The sequence below is a fragment of the Asparagus officinalis genome, chromosome 3 (genome assembly GCF_001876935.1).
Source record: "Asparagus officinalis chromosome 3, Aspof.V1, whole genome shotgun sequence".
In the NCBI taxonomy this organism is placed as follows: Eukaryota; Viridiplantae; Streptophyta; class Magnoliopsida; order Asparagales; family Asparagaceae; genus Asparagus; species Asparagus officinalis.
In genome coordinates this window covers 23,086,426-23,105,245 of record NC_033796.1, presented here as the reverse complement: position 1 = coordinate 23,105,245, position 18,820 = coordinate 23,086,426, and the positions used below count along the sequence as shown (strand labels likewise).

General features: G+C 40.6%; 1 protein-coding gene across 2 annotated transcripts in view; it reads right to left on the bottom strand.

Annotated features, from left to right (window-relative positions):
• LOC109833393 overlaps positions 1,162-18,820 on the bottom strand; it is a 25,383-nt gene continuing 7,724 nt past the window's right edge. For both annotated transcript variants that reach the window (XM_020401045.1, XM_020401044.1), the window contains 8 exons: positions 7,634-7,818; positions 7,268-7,467; positions 6,343-6,675; positions 6,114-6,215; positions 3,341-3,638; positions 2,189-2,337; positions 1,802-2,086; positions 1,162-1,518 (listed from right to left, as the gene is read on the bottom strand). In XM_020401045.1, the coding sequence (XP_020256634.1) occupies positions 1,324-1,518; positions 1,802-2,086; positions 2,189-2,337; positions 3,341-3,638; positions 6,114-6,215; positions 6,343-6,675; positions 7,268-7,467; positions 7,634-7,818 (1,747 nt within the window). In that variant the 3' untranslated portion in view covers positions 1,162-1,323. The remainder of the gene's footprint in view (positions 1,519-1,801; positions 2,087-2,188; positions 2,338-3,340; positions 3,639-6,113; positions 6,216-6,342; positions 6,676-7,267; positions 7,468-7,633; positions 7,819-18,820) is intronic.

The following is an 18,820-nucleotide window of genomic DNA, read 5'->3' as shown; positions in this document are numbered from 1 at the left end:
TAGAAAAACCGACCTGGTTTCAGCGACAGTGCTGAAACCAGGTCGGTTTCTCTAAATAAAACTGAAACGGGTCTTTTTTTCCTATTAAATGCTGAAATAGGTTGGTTTTGAAAATTTGTCCGTCATCAGGCACGTCACCATGTTTCTTCCTTTTTCTTGGCTGGCACTTTTGATCATATTCAGTAGTTTTTATATGCAGCACAGAGCTTTTGATATGCAGTACGTACTACATACAGAGCATAGATCTCTTGTACAGGCTCAGTGATGCACCAGATGACATATCATCCCTCGCTACAAGAACCCCAAATTTTTTCAGTTTCTAGAAGTAACAAGTTTCCCTTAACTATCTCGATAAAACAAGTAAATTGCAATTGACCGTGTCATGCTTCTAGAAGTAACAAGTTTCCCTTAACTATCTCGATAAAACAAGTAAATTGCAATTGACCGTGTCATGCTTTGCTTACGTGAAGAAAATCTGCAACAATCAATGGCTGATTTTTAAGAGTATGATCATAAACGGATATTTACATANAAAAATTGTGCCTGCCATAATCCTACGAAGAAATGCAATCCAGAGAGAGAGAGAGAGAGAGAGATGTATGCTTGGTATTAAGCACAAGTTTTTGTGCTTAATAGTAAGGTGACATATTCCCCTCCACTCATTAAAATCGGAGCCCACATTCACATGGGTTGGGAATTGAAATGAATGAATGAGAATATGACAAATCATTACCAAGCACAAAATTTGTGCTTGGTACCAAGCATACACATTTTTTCTCATATATATATATATATATATATATATATATATATGAGAAAAAATGTGTATGCTTGGTACCAAGCACAAATTTTGTGCTTGGTAATGATTTGTCATATTCTCATTCATTCATTTCAATTCCCAACCCATGTGAATGTGGGCTCCGATTTTAATGAGTGGAGGGGAATATGTCACCTTACTATTAAGCACAAAAACTTGTGCTTAATACCAAGCATACATCTCTCTCTCTCTCTTATATATATATATATATATATATCATGTTTAATGTTTTTTAGATAGGCTTGTAATGCCAATTAAAAGAGAGATGCACGAACACATAAAAATGCAATGTGAATATAGAGAAAGATATCACCTTACCAGTCGAAACAGTTGACTCAACAAAGGATGAATGAAGTGTGAAAGGACATTCCTATCATGAAAGCTACCTCAGCAGGCCTTTACAAGATTTAAGGTTGAGGGGAAAAAAAAGTATTTTGGAATACACCAGAAATTTACATCTTTACGGTCAGATGAGTGTTTATGTTAATGAATTAATAAGTATCCAATCAACATCTGGCTCCTAAATTGGAGTTTGTAGGAGTTTGTTGAATGACAAAATGGTCTACAATCCTAACAGAGGTGGTGGGATCTGGACCAGAAGCTGCTTTCCATTTGCTTGGAAATCTGCTGAGATGGCTCATCTCCTGAGTCTGCTTTGATTCAGCATCCCATTCTGGATCCAACTTCCATTCCTTTGGAACCTACATCGTCACAAGTATGTTAATAAGTTGAAAGTGATACAAAAAGTAAATATTAGTTATTCGGGGAAAATAAAAAGGGAATTAATTTGTGAGTAAAACCTACAGAAAGGAAGCAAGAGGCAGAGAGATGAAAACTATCTCGTAGTTCTACGTTTCATGGAAAATAGGTGATACAAGAAGACGAGGAGATTGTGCATTTCTTGAAATAGTGCATTTCTTACATAAAATCAGTGGAACCTTTGCCTAAATAAAATTTAGAAGCTCAACAAATATCAGTAAGCACCTTATCCACAGCCAGGGTAAAGACTTCAAGGTCGCCAGTTTCTGTGATGTGAAAGCGAGTAAATGCCTTGTAATTAGCAATCCGGAGAGAGGAAAATGCTTCGTCAAAATGTACGTGGAACCAGTTAATGCAGATGTATAGATAACTTCCAAATACTAGGGATACTATAGGAGTTGAGAAGACCCAGAAGTACAGGAAAACAGAAGCATAATAGATTATGGCATCACCGCGAGACAATGATTCCATCCCTTGCTTGCAAATGTTAGTTCTTGTGACAGCCATGACCTGTAAAGGAATAAATTAATCAACGTTATTTTTGTTGATATAATGCAAAAATAGAAATATAAAAAGGGAGACTGCTCATTGAATGAAGAGAAGTGCACCTACCTCAGGGACATCAAAAGAAGACATTAGATACTTTACACAAGCAGGATAGAGTCCAAATGACCATTGTTCCATGCGAGCACGAAGTCCAGATGGATCTGGAAAGTGCTCACTCTCCATGGACCGATACCATTCATAGAGAGTGTGATAACCTGAAATCATTTGCACTTCACAGTTAAGATTTCCATGACTGAACATTACAGTTACAAATGATGATTTTGTAACAGATCTTTAATTTTGAGAAAGCATTGAAATATATGGCAACTATAAACGTGCATCATATACAGACTGACTCATGTCATGATGATTCACCTTTACAGAACATACATTTAAGTTTCTTGCAAAGAATCTCATTATTGATCTTTTTTTTAATCAGTTATGCATCATATACAGATTGACTCATGTCATGATGATTCACCTTTACAGAACATACATTTAAGTTTCTTGCAAAGAATCTTATTATTGTTTTTTTATCAGTTATGCCTATTCGAGTTTCTATAATGTTTCAGCTAAACTTATAATCTCTAGACATTAATGTCATTATTACTTGTACTATCATTAGAGAACAGGCTTCATTTTTGGAATCAAGCTGTAACCTAGCACAAGTGGACTTCTCTCAGCCTGTACGTACTAAAAGATCAAAAGGACTGCCAAATTGTTGATGTGCTAGGTTATTCGTTTTCAGTCAAGAAATAACATGAGCCATTCTATCAAAGGAGATAAGTTCAGCACACATCAAGGGCATATGGGATTGCGTGCATGCCACAACCAGAGATATTCTCTTGGTTCATTATCAAATCCTAGGTCAGTCATCAGCGTGATGTTTTCTTTAGAGTGTGGACATAATTAATAGCAATCTGTTATTAGATTAAATGTAAATTTAGGTAGGAATCTGCCAGCTTTATGTTTAAGTCAGTGAATCACCATATCAAATTCAGGTGGTTACCAGTCCTTATCTACTGATATACAACTATAGCTGAAACATCTGAATTGGTTACTAGGATATCGAACTTGCTGTACTAGAATCACGGTGTTGACTTGATACGTTCCCCAGAATTTACGTTGAAGAACATAACTCCCAGTGCAAGAGTATACAAACATCGAAGACGTCCAATTTCAAGATAAATTAGGAAGAAAAGAGATGAAAAAAAAGACCTGAAGTAGCGAGCAGTTGATTACGAATACATATCTCAATACCCAATTCCAAAAGGATTAGCAGAACTAGCGCTGCAGTTAGGTGTGCAGATACATGGATGACTCCAATTACAGCTCGCTTCTTCCGTGACAATTTTGAAGGAACAAAAGAAATTGTTGACAACATCAATGCTAGCATTCCAACTAGAGATACATATGAATGTTCCAACATGTACATAAATGCCCTCCACATGGTGCTAAGGAAACCCTTGAGGCGGCCTGGCCATGAAACTTCATGAAAGATATGAACAAGGTTACACTGCAAAATGCAAAATGATACAGCCAGTCCTCAATAAGGAAAAAGAAAGCATATGCTACAAAAATATTAATTACTCAGTGATGACATAAGAAACACTTCCGATTCAACAAAGTATTGAACCAGATTAGCACTTTTATCATGGTCACCAGATTGTAACTTGAAAAATAATGAGGATGTGAACTTGAATCTTAAGATGACACATTCTCACGTGTTTATTTAAACTAAGAACTCACAGCATTTATTATCACTTTGATTTATAGCTAAAGTAATAGCACAACCGAACTGTTTTTAAGACCACAAATGTAAATCCACGAGCATCTATAGACGCTATTTCTTGTCCGGTATGCTCGTCAAGACATATACATGATAAACAGTTATAATCACTTTATACAATCCACGTCATTAAATCTTATAATTTCCTTCCAGTATAATCTTTTTATGATGAACTTTGTAGTTTAAACATTAACCATGGTTGTTCACTGTTTATAAACTAAATATGGCTATAGGCTCAGTTACACGATAGGAATTCAGGTCCAAATTAACAAGTTTCACATATGACATCAAGTTAAAACTCCAACTCAACATGTATGGCATAACTAGAATTACTCAAAATTTCAAACGAAATGCTGTTCTATTTTACACTTCCAGTCAATATCAATAGAACATTATCCTTATGTATCATACAGTTTTCATTATGGATATAATTTCATAAAAGACAGGCTCAGATAACTGACAAGCATGCATAAGGTTGTGTGATTATATGATTCTTATACATATCCAGGTATTGAATGTTAGGCATGGATATGCCCACGTCAGAATTCACCATGCATCACATGGGCATCACATTTATAATGGAGACAATTAGTTCATGAAACAGTTCCCACTCTTCAGTACATTTAAGTTGCAATCCTAAAGAGATTAAATTCTTGAACTTAAGAATTTTAATCTTAAGAATTAAGGCAATTTAATATGTCAATAGTTTGGTTTAAATAATGCCCATCTGCTTGTTATCATCATTCTATATGCATGTTAAACGTGACTTGTGTAGAAGTGAAACTATAAAAATAACTAGCATTTACCTAACCCACTAACCATCATCTGGTCCCTTTTATTGTATAAAGACATAAATTGAGAAGCAAATTCACAAGAATTGTGATATAAGCACTGCATCGCCTAAGTTGCATGGCAACGGGTACGGGTACAGGCGCTGTACGGGGACACGGCTACATATATATCGAAGTTGATAATTTACATGAGATCATTATTTTGTTTCAATTCATATACTTAAGTTTATTTTACTATGTTGATTATTTTAAATTGGAAAAATGCCCATTTCTTAACTAGACATTCAGACCATCCTTTTAAATCATAGTTTTTAACTTGCATATGGGCTGAAACAAACCCGACCCACGTCTAACAAGTTTCAAGAAATGGACATGAAGTGTAGGATATACATCCAAGAAGCACATGATAAGTATCTTATATTAAAACATATATCAAATAATTAAGTACATGTCCGAATAAATGTATGCATCTACTCAAGGAGTGTCCATGAAGTTTGGGTACAGGTAAGTGTTGGGTACGGGCTATGTTACCTGGGTACTTCTATAATGAAGCCGTACCCATACCGGACACGTACCCGACACTTTCCCGTACCCAAACTTTATGGACACTTCTTGAATATATGCATACATTACCGGACACGTACCCGACACTTTCCCGTACCCAAACTTTATGGACACTTCTTGAATATATGCATACATTTATTACAACATGTACTCAATTATACGATATATGGGTTAATTTAAAACACTTGTCAAAGACTTCCTGGACGTAGAACTTACACTTCACATCCGTCTTTTGAAACTAATGAGATACGGGTCGGATTCGTTTCAGTCCATACACAAGTTTAAAACTATATAGTTAATGGGTCGTTTAAATATCTAGTAAAAAAATGAGTAGTTTACAATTCACGATCATCAATATGATAAAAGAAACTCAAAAATGTAATCGGAATTTTAATTCTAATGACACATGAAGGGGAAAAAAATTATCTTATGTACAATAATAATTCAATATATATATGTAGTTGTGTCCACGTACCCTACATTTTACAGTTTTGCCGTGTCCCGTACCCGCACCCATACCAGTACCCGTGCCCGTTTCCATGCAACTTAGGGTACGGGTATGGCTTCAGGTTAGAAGTACCCGGGTAACGTAGTTCATCACTAGCTAAACTAAATATTATATATGGGATGATGCTAGCACAAAAATCAGGGCATGTGTAGGCATGCAACATGAGAGGCCAAAAATAGAACTCCACATTCAGTGAAATATACTTAGAATAACGATGATATTTTTGGCATGGTTTACATGGAAAGATTCATCATATCATCAGAAAAAAATGCATTATAATGCAAATCCACCTGCCTAATAGCTTGCACCAAAGCTGAATACGTTATATAATATTATTACCTGCGGGAACATAGAAAAAACTAATACAAAGTAGATAATGCCACCAATAATATCAAACTGCCAGTTCTTCTTGCGAAACTTTAAGATGTTTCCCAATGCAATCTGCAACACGTTTGTTGAAAAAAATCACATACTGCAAAACTTAATATTGAGCCAGCAGTTCAAAAATCAAAGTGACTGTTAAAATAGAGACCATATCAAAATAGAGGGGAAAATGGTACCAACTTACCCTGCTAGAATCCTCGTAAGATGGATAAGTAGCCTTGCTCTCATATGAAGAACCTTGGAATTTGTTAAAATTTTTAAACACATGTGTAGGGTGTAAAAAGGCTCCCCCACACCCGTTGACAAGTAAATGTTGCACATAAATAGGCTTGTCTGATGGAACAGCAGAATGACGCATATAATGGTGCAAATCACCAGCCATTCGCAGCTTACATCTTCCTTTAAGATAGTCACATATTAAATGAGAGACATTTTTCCCTGTAGTCTCGTTCCAGTACCAATCCAGAATCCAATTTGGTTCATGGGTCATAACAATTACAGTGTCATTTTCTCCAATCTGCACAATAGTTAAGTTTTTATGATTCAATGTACTATCAAGTTTCAATTGAAAGCTGGAGGGAATTTCTTACCGCTATATGCATGGCATCCCAAAGGAGTCTAGTGGTTAATGATGTAAACAAAGAGGGGCACCTCATAGGAGCAGGTCCAGGTTATGAAGAATATTTTAGTATACGTGTACTCATAGGCATTTGAATGGCCGAACAGATGATACAAGTGTATTGTTGTATTGGGCTCTTTGAAGGTTCCGGTATCATGCGCAACAGACACTCAACACCATATCATTATAACATTATTGCAAGGTTCTCCTAGCTTAGATAAGTTGTGCCTCAGAAACATATAGCTTATCTGAGAAATTATAAAAAAGCTTGACTCTAACTACAAATCACCAAAAAATAATGTTTCAAATATGGAGTAGCTTAGATAATCAAAACAAACCATGGTTAAAGGACAAGGCAAATATCTCTTATCGTTTGAATGCTAGTAGACAGTAATGATCCCTAATGTTAATGGTTAGTTGGTGACACATGAATCAAAATAATACAGAGCTATATACACACCACCTGCAACATTGGTATAAGCAAACACACCTTATTTTGGCATAGTTCAGCAAAAAACTTGAATTGGTATACATCAATGTCACCATGAAGAGCAAGATCCAGCCCAAATAGCCACCACCCTTTTGGGAGTTGCAGTGCAAAGTAACTTTTTTTCTGAGGCATAAACCAACCACCTAGCCAGCTCTTATGGCATATGTATCTCATAAATGTATGAAGCCCGTCAAACCAGTCTGCAAAATTAAAACCAACTTAGAGTGACCTCGTCAAAGAATCTGACTCTTCAGTGACCGATATTCAACCTAGAAATTAATTTCAGAACAAAAACATGCAGCAAAGTGAAAATGGCACCATCCTATTTTCATCAGTTAATAAGACAAGGTAAGAGCAAGAACCAACCATGGTTGCCAGGAATAGTAAAACACTGAGGTCCGTCATACTGATCTAGCTCTGAGCACCCATGAGGAGGCTCCGGCTTGTGCAGTGAAATATGTTCAGGTTTATACCAGGGTGGAGGCTGAAGAGCATCCTCAAAAGGACAAAAAAAGCGTTTCTCATATGTGAATGCAGAGGGATTAGGATACCTGTGCGAAGAATATACCAAGTGATAAGCAAAAACAGATATGTTTGACAACAAACAATTGTTTATTTTATATTTTTTGAAGCTGTTGTCTCAAATGAACAAAGAAATTGCCAGCAACAATGTTGTCCAAGTTCCTCTACGGAGGGCATAGTTGCATTATGTTGTTATAAATAAGTAGGGAATTATAATGGGGAAGGTAGTAGCTACAGAGCAAGCTTGCACAGTTAATGATGATCTAAATGAGGTTGATTTCTGAATTATGATGATCATAAGGAGAAGATAGTAGGTTCAGTACAAGCTTGTAGAGTTGATGGAACAACGTAAAATTACATCCCAGTTGGGTGTGCTTAGACTGAACCTACTACATCAGCAAAAAAAGTATGAATGGTCCCTTTTCTTTCCTAGGTTTTCTAGCATTCAAAAAGTTTATATAAGGTAACAACTACTAAATGTTCTTGTGCTAGGGAAAGCAGCCTACCCGTAGTTCCAAATGATGCAATGTAGAAGTTGGAATGGTATTGTAGAAAGAGAAAAATAGAGAGTAAACCCTAGAATACTTATTTATTGAGATAATAAGAGAGAGATATATAGTCATACAAATAGGGTTAATGTTAACAGGTAACAGCCCATTAACCCAATACCCAATACTTAATTTAACACTCCCACTCAAGCTGGAGCATAGATATTTACCATGCCCAGCTTGTCACATATAGTATAGAACACTTTTGAAGAAGTAGCATTCGTAAGAATATCAGCAAGTTGCTGTGAGGATGGAGTGAATATGAGAGATACTATCTTCTTCTCCCAAGCATCTCTGACAAAATTACAGTTAACTTCAATATGTTTTGTCCTCTCATGAAACACAGGATTCTATGTAATATAAATGACAGACTGGTTGTCACAATGCATTGGCATGGGTCCAGGCTGAACAAAACCAAGCTCTGTCATAAACTTTCGTAGCCACACCATCTCACAAGCAGTGTGAGTTATTGCTCTATATTCAGCCTCTGCACTAGATCGTGATACTACATCTTATTTCTTGCTTCTCCAAGTCATAAGATTACCTCCAACAAAAGTACAGAATCTTGAGGTCGACTTTCGGTCTCCCATGTCTCCTGCGTAGCCAGCATCAGAGAAAAACGAAATGTGAGTATGTCCATGCTTCTTATATAGCAATCCATTGCCAGGACAACTCTTGACATATGCCAAAATCTTCAGAGCTACTGTCCAATGAACCTCTCTAGGTTTGTGCATAAACCTGCTCAGTACACCTATTGCAAAGGTAATATCAGGTCTGGTAACTGCCAAATATATTAGCTTCCCAATCAGTCTCCTATATCGTCCAGCATCATCTAGTAGAGAGGTATCATCACGCCACAAATCAACATTTGCCTCCATTGGAATGCTTGCAAGTTTGCATTCCAAGAGACATGCTTCTTCTAGTAAATCTAGCACATATTTTCTTTGGGACAACAACAGGTCATGTTTTTGATATGTAACTTCAATCCCAAGAAAATACTTTCGTTTTCCCATGTCCTTAGTGACAAAATGACGGTTTAGATACTCCTTAGTCTCAGTTAAGGCAACAGAGTTGTTAGAATTGGGGGTGGATTCAAACCTCCGACGGGGGAGGAGCTCCGACGAGCTTCGACGAAGCTCGAAGCCCAGGCGATGTTGTCAACGACCAGACGCAGGCGACAGAACGAAGCTCGAAGCTCGAGCTCTGCGTTCGAACCCCCCTCAACTCTGCGTTCGTCGACCTCGGCGTTTTTTGAGCGACCTCTGCATTCGTGCGAAGCTGGCGTCGAAGCAACTCTGCGTTCGCCTCGAAGTTGGCGTCGAAGCGGTCGCTGGCGACAGGCTGTCGCCAGCCCATCCTCCCCCCCCCCCTCTCCAGCCTAGGGTTTTTGCGGCCGAGCCTTCCTCCTCTCTCCGTTTTTCTTCCCAGGCGGCGGCGAAAACCCCCCCCAAATCGCAGCTGCGATTTTGTGTTTAAATCCCAACACTCAACAGTGGTTGAGGGGATTAAAGAAGAGAGAGAAATAGAGATTTAAAGAGGGGTTTTAATTGTGGGGTATTTATTCTCAAGTGAGAATTGAAAGGGTTCATACCCTTTGATTATTAACACTGTAGCTACAGTGTTTATTTGAGAAATCTCAGTTTTGAGATCCGCTCCTAAATTGTAATTTCTTGTTTGATTAATAAGAAATTATCTATGTGGCTCCCGAGGACGTAGGTAATTGCCGAACCTCGTTAAATCTTGGTGTATTTTTTCTATACTGCGTTTCTGTTGCATTAGGGGTTTCAGCGTTAAATTCCCAACAACTGGTATCAGAGAGTGAAACGATCTAGAACAAGTCAGATTCAAGTGAGAGCCATGGCCACAGATGAGGCAAAAATGAGACTTGAGAAATTTGATGGAACAGATTTCGGATTCTGGAAAATGCAGATAGAGGATTATCTGTATCAGAAAAATCTGTATCAACCACTATCGGGGAAGAAGCCAGATTCTATGAAGGAAGAAGAGTGGAACCTTCTAGATAGACAAGCCCTCGGAGTTATCAGATTGACGTTGACTCGCAATGTTGCGTTCAACATAGCGAAGGAGAAGACCACGGCAGGTCTTATGGCAGCACTCTCAAACATGTATGAGAAGCCATCAGCCGCGAACAAAGTTCATTTGATGCGGCGGTTATTCAATCTGAAAATGGCGGAAGGCGCGTCAGTAGCACAACACCTCAATGAACTTAATACGGTTACAACCCAATTGAGTTCAGTTGAGATTGAGTTTGATGAAGAAGTTCGGGCGTTGATATTGTTGTCTTCCCTACCAGAGAGTTGGAACGCTACAGTCACAGCTGTGAGTAGCTCGTCGGGAAACAGTAAGTTGAAGTTCGACGACGTTCGTGATTTGGTTCTCAGTGAGGAGATCCGACGGCGAGAGACTGGTGAAGCTACAACCTCTTCAGTATTGCATACAGAGTCAAGAGGTAGAAATTCAACCAGAGGAAACGGACGAGGAAAATCAAACTTCAGAGGTAGATCAAAGGACAGGAGGTCCAAATCAAGGAATCCAAGCAACAGCTCGAAGGCTATCGAGTGTTGGAATTGTGGAAAGACCGGGCATTACAAGAATCAGTGCAAGAGTGCACAGAAGGAGAAGGAGGCGAAGGCAGAGGTGAATGTCACCTCCACTTCAGGAGGAGACGACGCATTGATATGCTCTTTGGAGAGCAAGGAGGAATCTTGGGTGTTAGATTCAGGAGCGTCGTTCCATGCTACCTCTCAGAAAGAATTCTTCGAGAAGTATACCCCCGGAAATCTTGGATACGTATATCTTGGTGATGATCAACCATGTGCTATTGTGGGCAAAGGCGTGGTGAAAATTAAGTTGAACGGGTCAGTATGGGAGCTGAAGGATGTCAGGCATATTCCCGACCTGAGAAAGAATTTAATATCCGTAGGCCAGTTGGCTGGCGAAGGATATACCACGACCTTCCATGGAGATGATTGGAAGATCTCAAAGGGCGCAATGACAATTGCCCGAGGCAGAAAGACTGGTACCCTATATATGACAGCAGGTGCACGTTGTTTGATCTCAGTTGCAGCAGGCAATGAGACTTCAAAGCTGTGGCACAAGAGACTCGGTCATATGAGTGAAAAGGGGATGAAAATCATGCATACAAAGGAAAAACTCCCAGGACTGCAGTCAGTGGAGATGGATATGTGTGAAGAATGTATACTTGGAAAGCAGAAGAGAGTCAGCTTTCAGACAAGTGGCAGAACCCCCAGGAAGCAGAAGCTAGAGCTCGTTCACTCAGATGTTTGGGGACCAACAACCACCGCGTCCATTGGTGGAAAACACTACTTCGTGACTTTCATCGACGATCACTCTCGAAAAGTGTGGGTCTACTTTCTGAAGCATAAGTCAGAAGTATTTGAGGCTTTCAGGAGATGGAAAGCTATGGTCGAGAATGAGACCGGTCTGAGAATAAAGAAGCTCAGGACCGACAATAGCGGTGAGTATGAAGACACCGGATTCAAGAAGTTCTGCTATGAGCACGGGATCAGAATGGAGAGAACCGTGCCCGGCACGCCTCAGCAAAATGGTGTAGCTGAGCGGATGAACCGAACATTGACAGAGAGAGCCAGAAGCATTCGGGTACAGTCAGGCCTACCGAAGCAGTTCTGGGCAGAAGCGGTCAACACAGCAGCTTACTTGATCAACCGAGGTCCATCGGTTCCATTGGAGCACAGAATACCAGAGGAGGTATGGTACGGAAAGGAGGTAAAACTCTCACATCTTAAAGTTTTCGGTTGTGTAGCTTACGTGCATATTAGTGATCAAGGCAGGAATAAGCTTGATCCTAAGTCAAAGAAATGCACTTTCATCGGCTATGGTGAAGATGAGTTCGGCTACCGCATTTGGGACAACGAAAACAAGAAAGTGATCAGGAGCAGAGATGTGATATTCAACGAGAAGGTGATGTACAAGGACATGCACAAGACAGATGACTCAGAGAGCGAGTCAATATTTGTAGATGCAGATGATGTCCCGAGTAACCTCTCGGAAGAACCCAATGCAGAGGGTCCTCAGCAAGAAGAGCCTGTTGGACAAGATGGTGCGCAGGAGCCCGACGCACCAGCTCCGATATTAAGAAGATCTTCTCGTCCTCCTGTACCCAACAGGAGATACATGAACTATCTGTTGTTGACAGATGGTGGGGAGCCTGAAAGCTTTGATGAAGCTTGTCAGTGTGGAGATGCGAGCAAGTGGGAGCTTGCCATGAAAGATGAGATGAAGTCTCTCATATCAAACCAGACGTGGGAACTAGCTGAGTTGCCCACGGGTAAGAAGGCACTCCACAACAAATGGGTGTACCGGGTGAAAGAGGAGCAAGATGGTTCCAGAAGATATAAGGCCCGGCTAGTTGTCAAAGGTTTCCAGCAGAAGGAAGGAATTGACTACACCGATATTTTCGCTCCCGTGGTGAAGCTAAATACTATCAGGACCGTGATGAGTATTGTAGCAATTGAAGATCTTCATCTCGAGCAGTTAGACGTGAAGACGGCGTTTCTTCACGGAGATCTAGAAGAGGAGATATACATGCACCAGCCAGAAGGTTTCTCAGAAGAAAAGAAGAAAAAGAACCTGGTGTGCAGACTCAAGAAGAGCTTGTATGGCCTGAAACAAGCCCCAAGACAGTGGTACAAGAAGTTTGACGGCTTCATGCACAAGGAAGGTTTCCAGAAGTGCAACGCCGACCACTGTTGCTACTTCAAAAGATATCAGTCCAGCTATATCATCCTACTGCTGTATGTTGATGATATGTTGGTTGCAGGAGCAGATATGGAGGATATCAGAAGCTTGAAGCAGCAGCTGTCAAAGGAGTTTGACATGAAGGACTTGGGTCCAGCGAAGAAGATCCTTGGAATGCAAATCACGAGAGATAAGAAGAGAGGTCTCTTGCAGTTATCTCAGACGGAGTACATCAACCGTGTTTTGCAGAGATTTAACATGGGCAACGCCAAGCCTGTGAGCACACCCTTGGCCATCCATTTTCGTCTATCGAAGGATCAGTCTCCTCAGTCAGAAGAAGAGAAAGAGAGTATGGCTCAGGTACCTTACGCCTCAGCTATCGGAAGCTTGATGTACGCTATGGTCTGTACGAGACCAGATATTGGCCATGCAATGGGAGTGGTCAGCCGGTTTATGTCGAATCCAGGAAAAGCTCATTGGGAAGCGGTCAAGTGGATTCTGAGATATCTACGAGGCACCACACAGAAGTGTTTGCACTTTGGTAAGGGAGAGGTAGAAGTGCAAGGGTACGTAGATGCAGACTTCGGCGGCGAAGTTGATCACCGAAGAAGCACCACCGGCTATGTATTCACCGTTGGAACTACAGCTGTTAGTTGGATGTCACAGGTACAGAAGATCGTTACCCTATCCACTACAGAAGCTGAGTATGTTGCAGTGACTGAAGCCAGTAAAGAGATGATATGGCTTCAAGGTTTGTTGACAGAGCTGGGATTCAAACAGGAGAAGAATGTTTTGCACAGTGATAGCCAGAGTGCGATACACTTGGCGAAGAATTCAGCATTTCATTCCAGAACGAAGCATATTGCGTTTCGGTACCACTTCATCAGATCCCTGTTGGAAGATGACGTGTTGAAACTGGAAAAGATTCCAGGAAGTAAGAATCCAGCAGATATGTTAACAAAGACGGTGACAGTTCAGAAACTGGAGTTGTGCGCAACTTCAGTTGGCCTTCATGCATAGATGATGAGGGCGGAGAGTTGTGCGCAACTTTAGTTGGCCTTCATGCATAGATGATGAGGGCGGAGCCACACAGGAGAGGAGCTTGATGAGATAGCCTGTTGACGTCGGTTTGGTCTCCAAGTGGGAGATTGTTAGAATTGGGGGTGGATTCAAACCTCCGACGGCGGAGGAGCTCCGACGAGCTCCGACGAAGCTCGAAGCCCAGGCGATGTTGTCGACGACCAGACGCAGGCGAAGTCGACGGAGAACCCCCAGGCGAACGCTGACCTGACCTTGGCGTTTTGGCGGCTCGAGCTCTGCGTTGTCGCTGGCGACAGGCTGTCGCCAGCCCATCCTCTCTCCATATAAGACCCCCCCTCTCCAGCCTAGGGTTTTTGCGGCCGAGCCTTCCTCCTCTCTCCGTTTTTCTTCCCAGGCGGCGGCGGAAAACCCCCCCAAATCGCAGCTGCGATTTTGTGTTTAAATCCCAACACTCAACAGTGGTTAAGGGGATTAAAGAAGAGAGAGAAATAGAGATTTAAAGAGGGGTTTTAATTATGGGGTATTTATTCTCAAGTGAGAATTGAAAGGGTTCATACCCTTTGATTATTAACACTGTAGCTACAGTGTTTATTTGAGAAATCTCAGTTTTAAGATCCGCTCCTAAATTGTAATTTCTTGTTTGATTAATAAGAAATTATCTGTGTGGCTCCCGAGGACGTAGGCAGTTGCCGAACCTCGTTAAATCTTGGTGTATTTTTTCTATACTGCGTTTCTGTTGCATTAGGGGTTTCAGCGTTAAATTCCCAACAAGAGTCACTCCCAATCAGCAGAATATCATCAACATATACGGCTAAAATAATCAAACCAATTGTTGTGCGTCGAAAAAAGACAGAGTGATCAGACTGACACCGTTGGAAACCAACACTAGAAATAACATTGCTAAACTTATCAAACCAAGCCCGAGGACTCTGCTTTAACCCATAGATGGCCTTCCTCAGCCTGCAGATAATATTCTCCCCCTCAGCAACATACCTAGGAGGTTGCTCCATATAGACCTCCTCGTCCAAATCACCATAAAGAAAAATATTCTTCATATCTAGTTGGTGCATCGCCCAATCTATATTAACAGCCAGAGAGAATAAAATTTTGATAGAGTTGAGACGAGCAACGGGAGAAAAGGTTTCAAAATAGTCGACGTCATATGTCTAGGTATAACCTTTAGCAACTAGACGAGCTTTATATCGATCAACAGACCCATCGGGACGATATTTCAAGGTATACACCCATCTGCAACCAACCACAGTCGCTCTAGTAGGAAGAGAGACCAAATCCCAAGTTCCTCTAGAAAGCAGTGCACTCATTTCGTCATCCATAGCATGTTTCCAAGTTGGTACTAACATAGCTTCCTCATGTGACCTGGGTATAGATACAGTGGATAAGGACAAGGCAAACTGACGAAAGGACGGGTTGAGATGGTCATAAGAAACAAAAAGAGAGAGATGATATTTCGAGCAAGACTGTTTACCTTTTCGAAGAGCAATAGGAATATTCAAGTCAGAAGAAATAGAAGTCTCAACATAAGATGGACCAGCAGCTGGAGATGAAGGTTCAGCAAGAGCAGAGTCAGGAGCATGTACTTTTGGGTGACGAGAGTATGTCAGTAGAGGTTTCAGTGCAGGAGCTACAGAAGCAGGTAATGGAATAGTAGTAGGAGCAAAAGAAGGTAGTAGTACCTGTGGACAACCAATAGTAGTGGAACCAGAGGAAAAATATGGGACAGACTCAAAAAAGATAACATCAGCAAATACAAAATATTTCCTGGTGGACGGATAATAACACCTATACCCTTTTTGAGTACGAGAGTATCCAACAAAAACACATTTGATGGATCTAGAAGACAACTTTTTGAGTACGAGAGTATCCAACAAAAACACATTTGATGGATCTAGAAGACAACTTATCCAAACCAGCTGTTAAATCCTGAACAAAAACAAAAACACATTTGATGGATCTAGAAGACAACTTATCCAAACCAGCTGTTAAATCCTGAACAAAATATGTAGAACAAAAGACACGAGGAATCACAGAATATTATTTTTTATCAGGTTAAAGACAATTGAATGATATTAAACCATCAAGGACAGAGGAAGACATGCGATTAATCAAATAATTGGCAGTGAGAACAACATCAGATCACAAATATTTTGGAATATTCATATGTATCATCAGTGTTCTAGCAACATCTAGAATATGTCTATGCTTTCTCTCAGCAACTTCATTTTGTTGTGAAGTGTGAAAGTAAGAAATCTGATGAATAATGCCATTAAGAGCACAAAATTTTGAAACGTCACTTTTCATATATTCCAAAGCATTATCAGTACGAAGAATACGAACAGAAGTAGAGAACTGAGTTTTTATTTCATTATAAAAGAGTTCAATAACGTGCGAGACCTCTGACCTCTCTTTTAACAAATAAAGCAACGTTATGCGAGAGAAATCAACAAAGATAATAAAAAATCGAAAACCTTGCACAGAGGGAACACGATAAGGACCCCAGATATTAGAATAAACCAACTCAAAAGCAAAGTTACTATGTTTATCGACACGACTCTGAAAAGTAGCACGATAGTGCTTACCCAGTTCACACGACTCACAACCTAAAGAGGAAATAGATGACTGAATAAAAACTACCGATCTAAGTTTTTGTAGTGAATGATGACTCAGACACCAATGCCACAATAAATTAGAGTCAACTTGTGATGCAACAAGACCAGCCTCTGGCACACTGTCGTCCAAATAGTACATAACTCCTCTCTCATGCCCCGAACCACTCGTCATCCCAGTTGCTAGGTCCTGAAAAACACAATAAGATGGAAAAAATGTGACTTTACAGTTATTTTGTTTTGTAAACTTGCTAATGGATAATAGGCTAACAGGGAATTTGGGAACATATAACATATCAGTTAGTTTTAAAGAGGAAGTAGCATGAACTACTTCATCACCGCGAACTGGAGAAAGTACCATCAGCAATGCGGATAGAGAAAAACTTATCAGAAAAATGTAAAGATATAAAGTGATCCTTTATACCTGTCATATAGGATGAGGCTCCAGAATCTAGTACCTAGGGTTTGTGAGAAGAAGCTATGAGAGCATCCATACCTGAAGAGGATGCATGAGTAGCAGAATGAATGTTCTGAGAGAGATCTAGCTGGCGTAACCTCTCATAATCTGCCTGAGAAATCTGAACAATAGGAGCAGTAACAGCTGGACCACTAGTAGTAGAAGAAATAGACGAGTGAGTCGACTCAGTGTCAGCTACATGGGCCCACTAAAGACGACCAAACTTCTCCCAACACTTCTCAGAAATATGATTGGTTCTCCCACAGTGACCGCACTGACATGAGCTTTTATCAAATTCACGTCTCCCGCCAAAGGAGCCACGTCCTCCCCTTGAGTCATGACCACGGTCACGACCACGATCACGGCCTCTGTCTCGACTAGAGAACATGACAGACTGATCCATTATAAGTGGAGACGGTACAATAATATCAGAAGTAGCACCAGTAAAGACCTGCATGACTCTGGAAAATGTAGCAGTCAGTGAGAGAATGATATCTCCACCCAATATCTGTCCCCTCACCTGGGACTATAAATTAGGGTACATTCCAGAAAGAAACTTGGATACTGTCAGATCACGACGATACCCCAACAGCGTCGCTGCATCAGCTATTGCAGGCTGATGCATCTCTAGTTCGTCTATCAGTCCCTTTAACTCACCAAAGAACTCCGGAACTGACGTATCTCCTTGTTTGAGCGCAAACAGTCACTCATAAATCTCAAATACACGAAAAACATTCTTCTCATTCCCGTACATAATCTTCAGGTTGTCTCACATCTCCTTCGCAGTGGTTAAAAACATAACGCTGCTACTGATCGGTGCTTCCATACTGTTGAGAAGCTAAGTCATAACACAATAATCAGATGAGAGCCATGAATTGTAGGTGGGATCAGAGGTGGGTGGTGGAGATGCCAGAAGATGTGGGAGTTTGCTCTGAGCGTCAATAAAGATGCGGAAAGCTTGTGCTCAGAGCAGATAGTTTGTACCATTCAATTTAATTGTAGTTCCCAAGACTACCTTGGGCACAGAGGTCTCACCAGCAACAACAGAAGGAGTAATAGAGGAGGAGATTTCCGACATCGAAGTAGTAATCATTTTTTGCGCAACAATAGTAGACAGATAGTAGTTAAATAGGCAGGACAGTAGTAGAGATACGTTCTTGAAACATAAACTAAGAACAGATCAGGAGCAGGATGATGATATTTTAGTCGGACATATACCAAATCTGAAAAACATAAGAGGCAGAGTAGTAGATAGTCACGTCCTCACGCCGCGGAGGTGATATCATCTGAGGGAGAGAGCATTGGCTTTTGTTTGCACAAAGGCTCAAGTCAATCTCTATATTATCGTTTCTCGAAGGAAACAAGAATAGAAGTGAAAGATCTCAAAAAGGTGAGATAGACACTCGTCCTCTCATCAGTTCTATGACTGAAATATTGAGGGATACAATCTTTCTCTCATCAGTTCGAGGACTAAAATGTCGAGGGAATAATCAACACTGCAATAACAGCGGCAACAACAAGCAACAAACAAAAGCTGGCAGCGGCTAGGGCAGGGGCGTCATCTAGGAGGTGTGTAGGGGCAGCAGGTGGTAGGGGCGGCAGCAGGTGGGGCGGTGGCAGA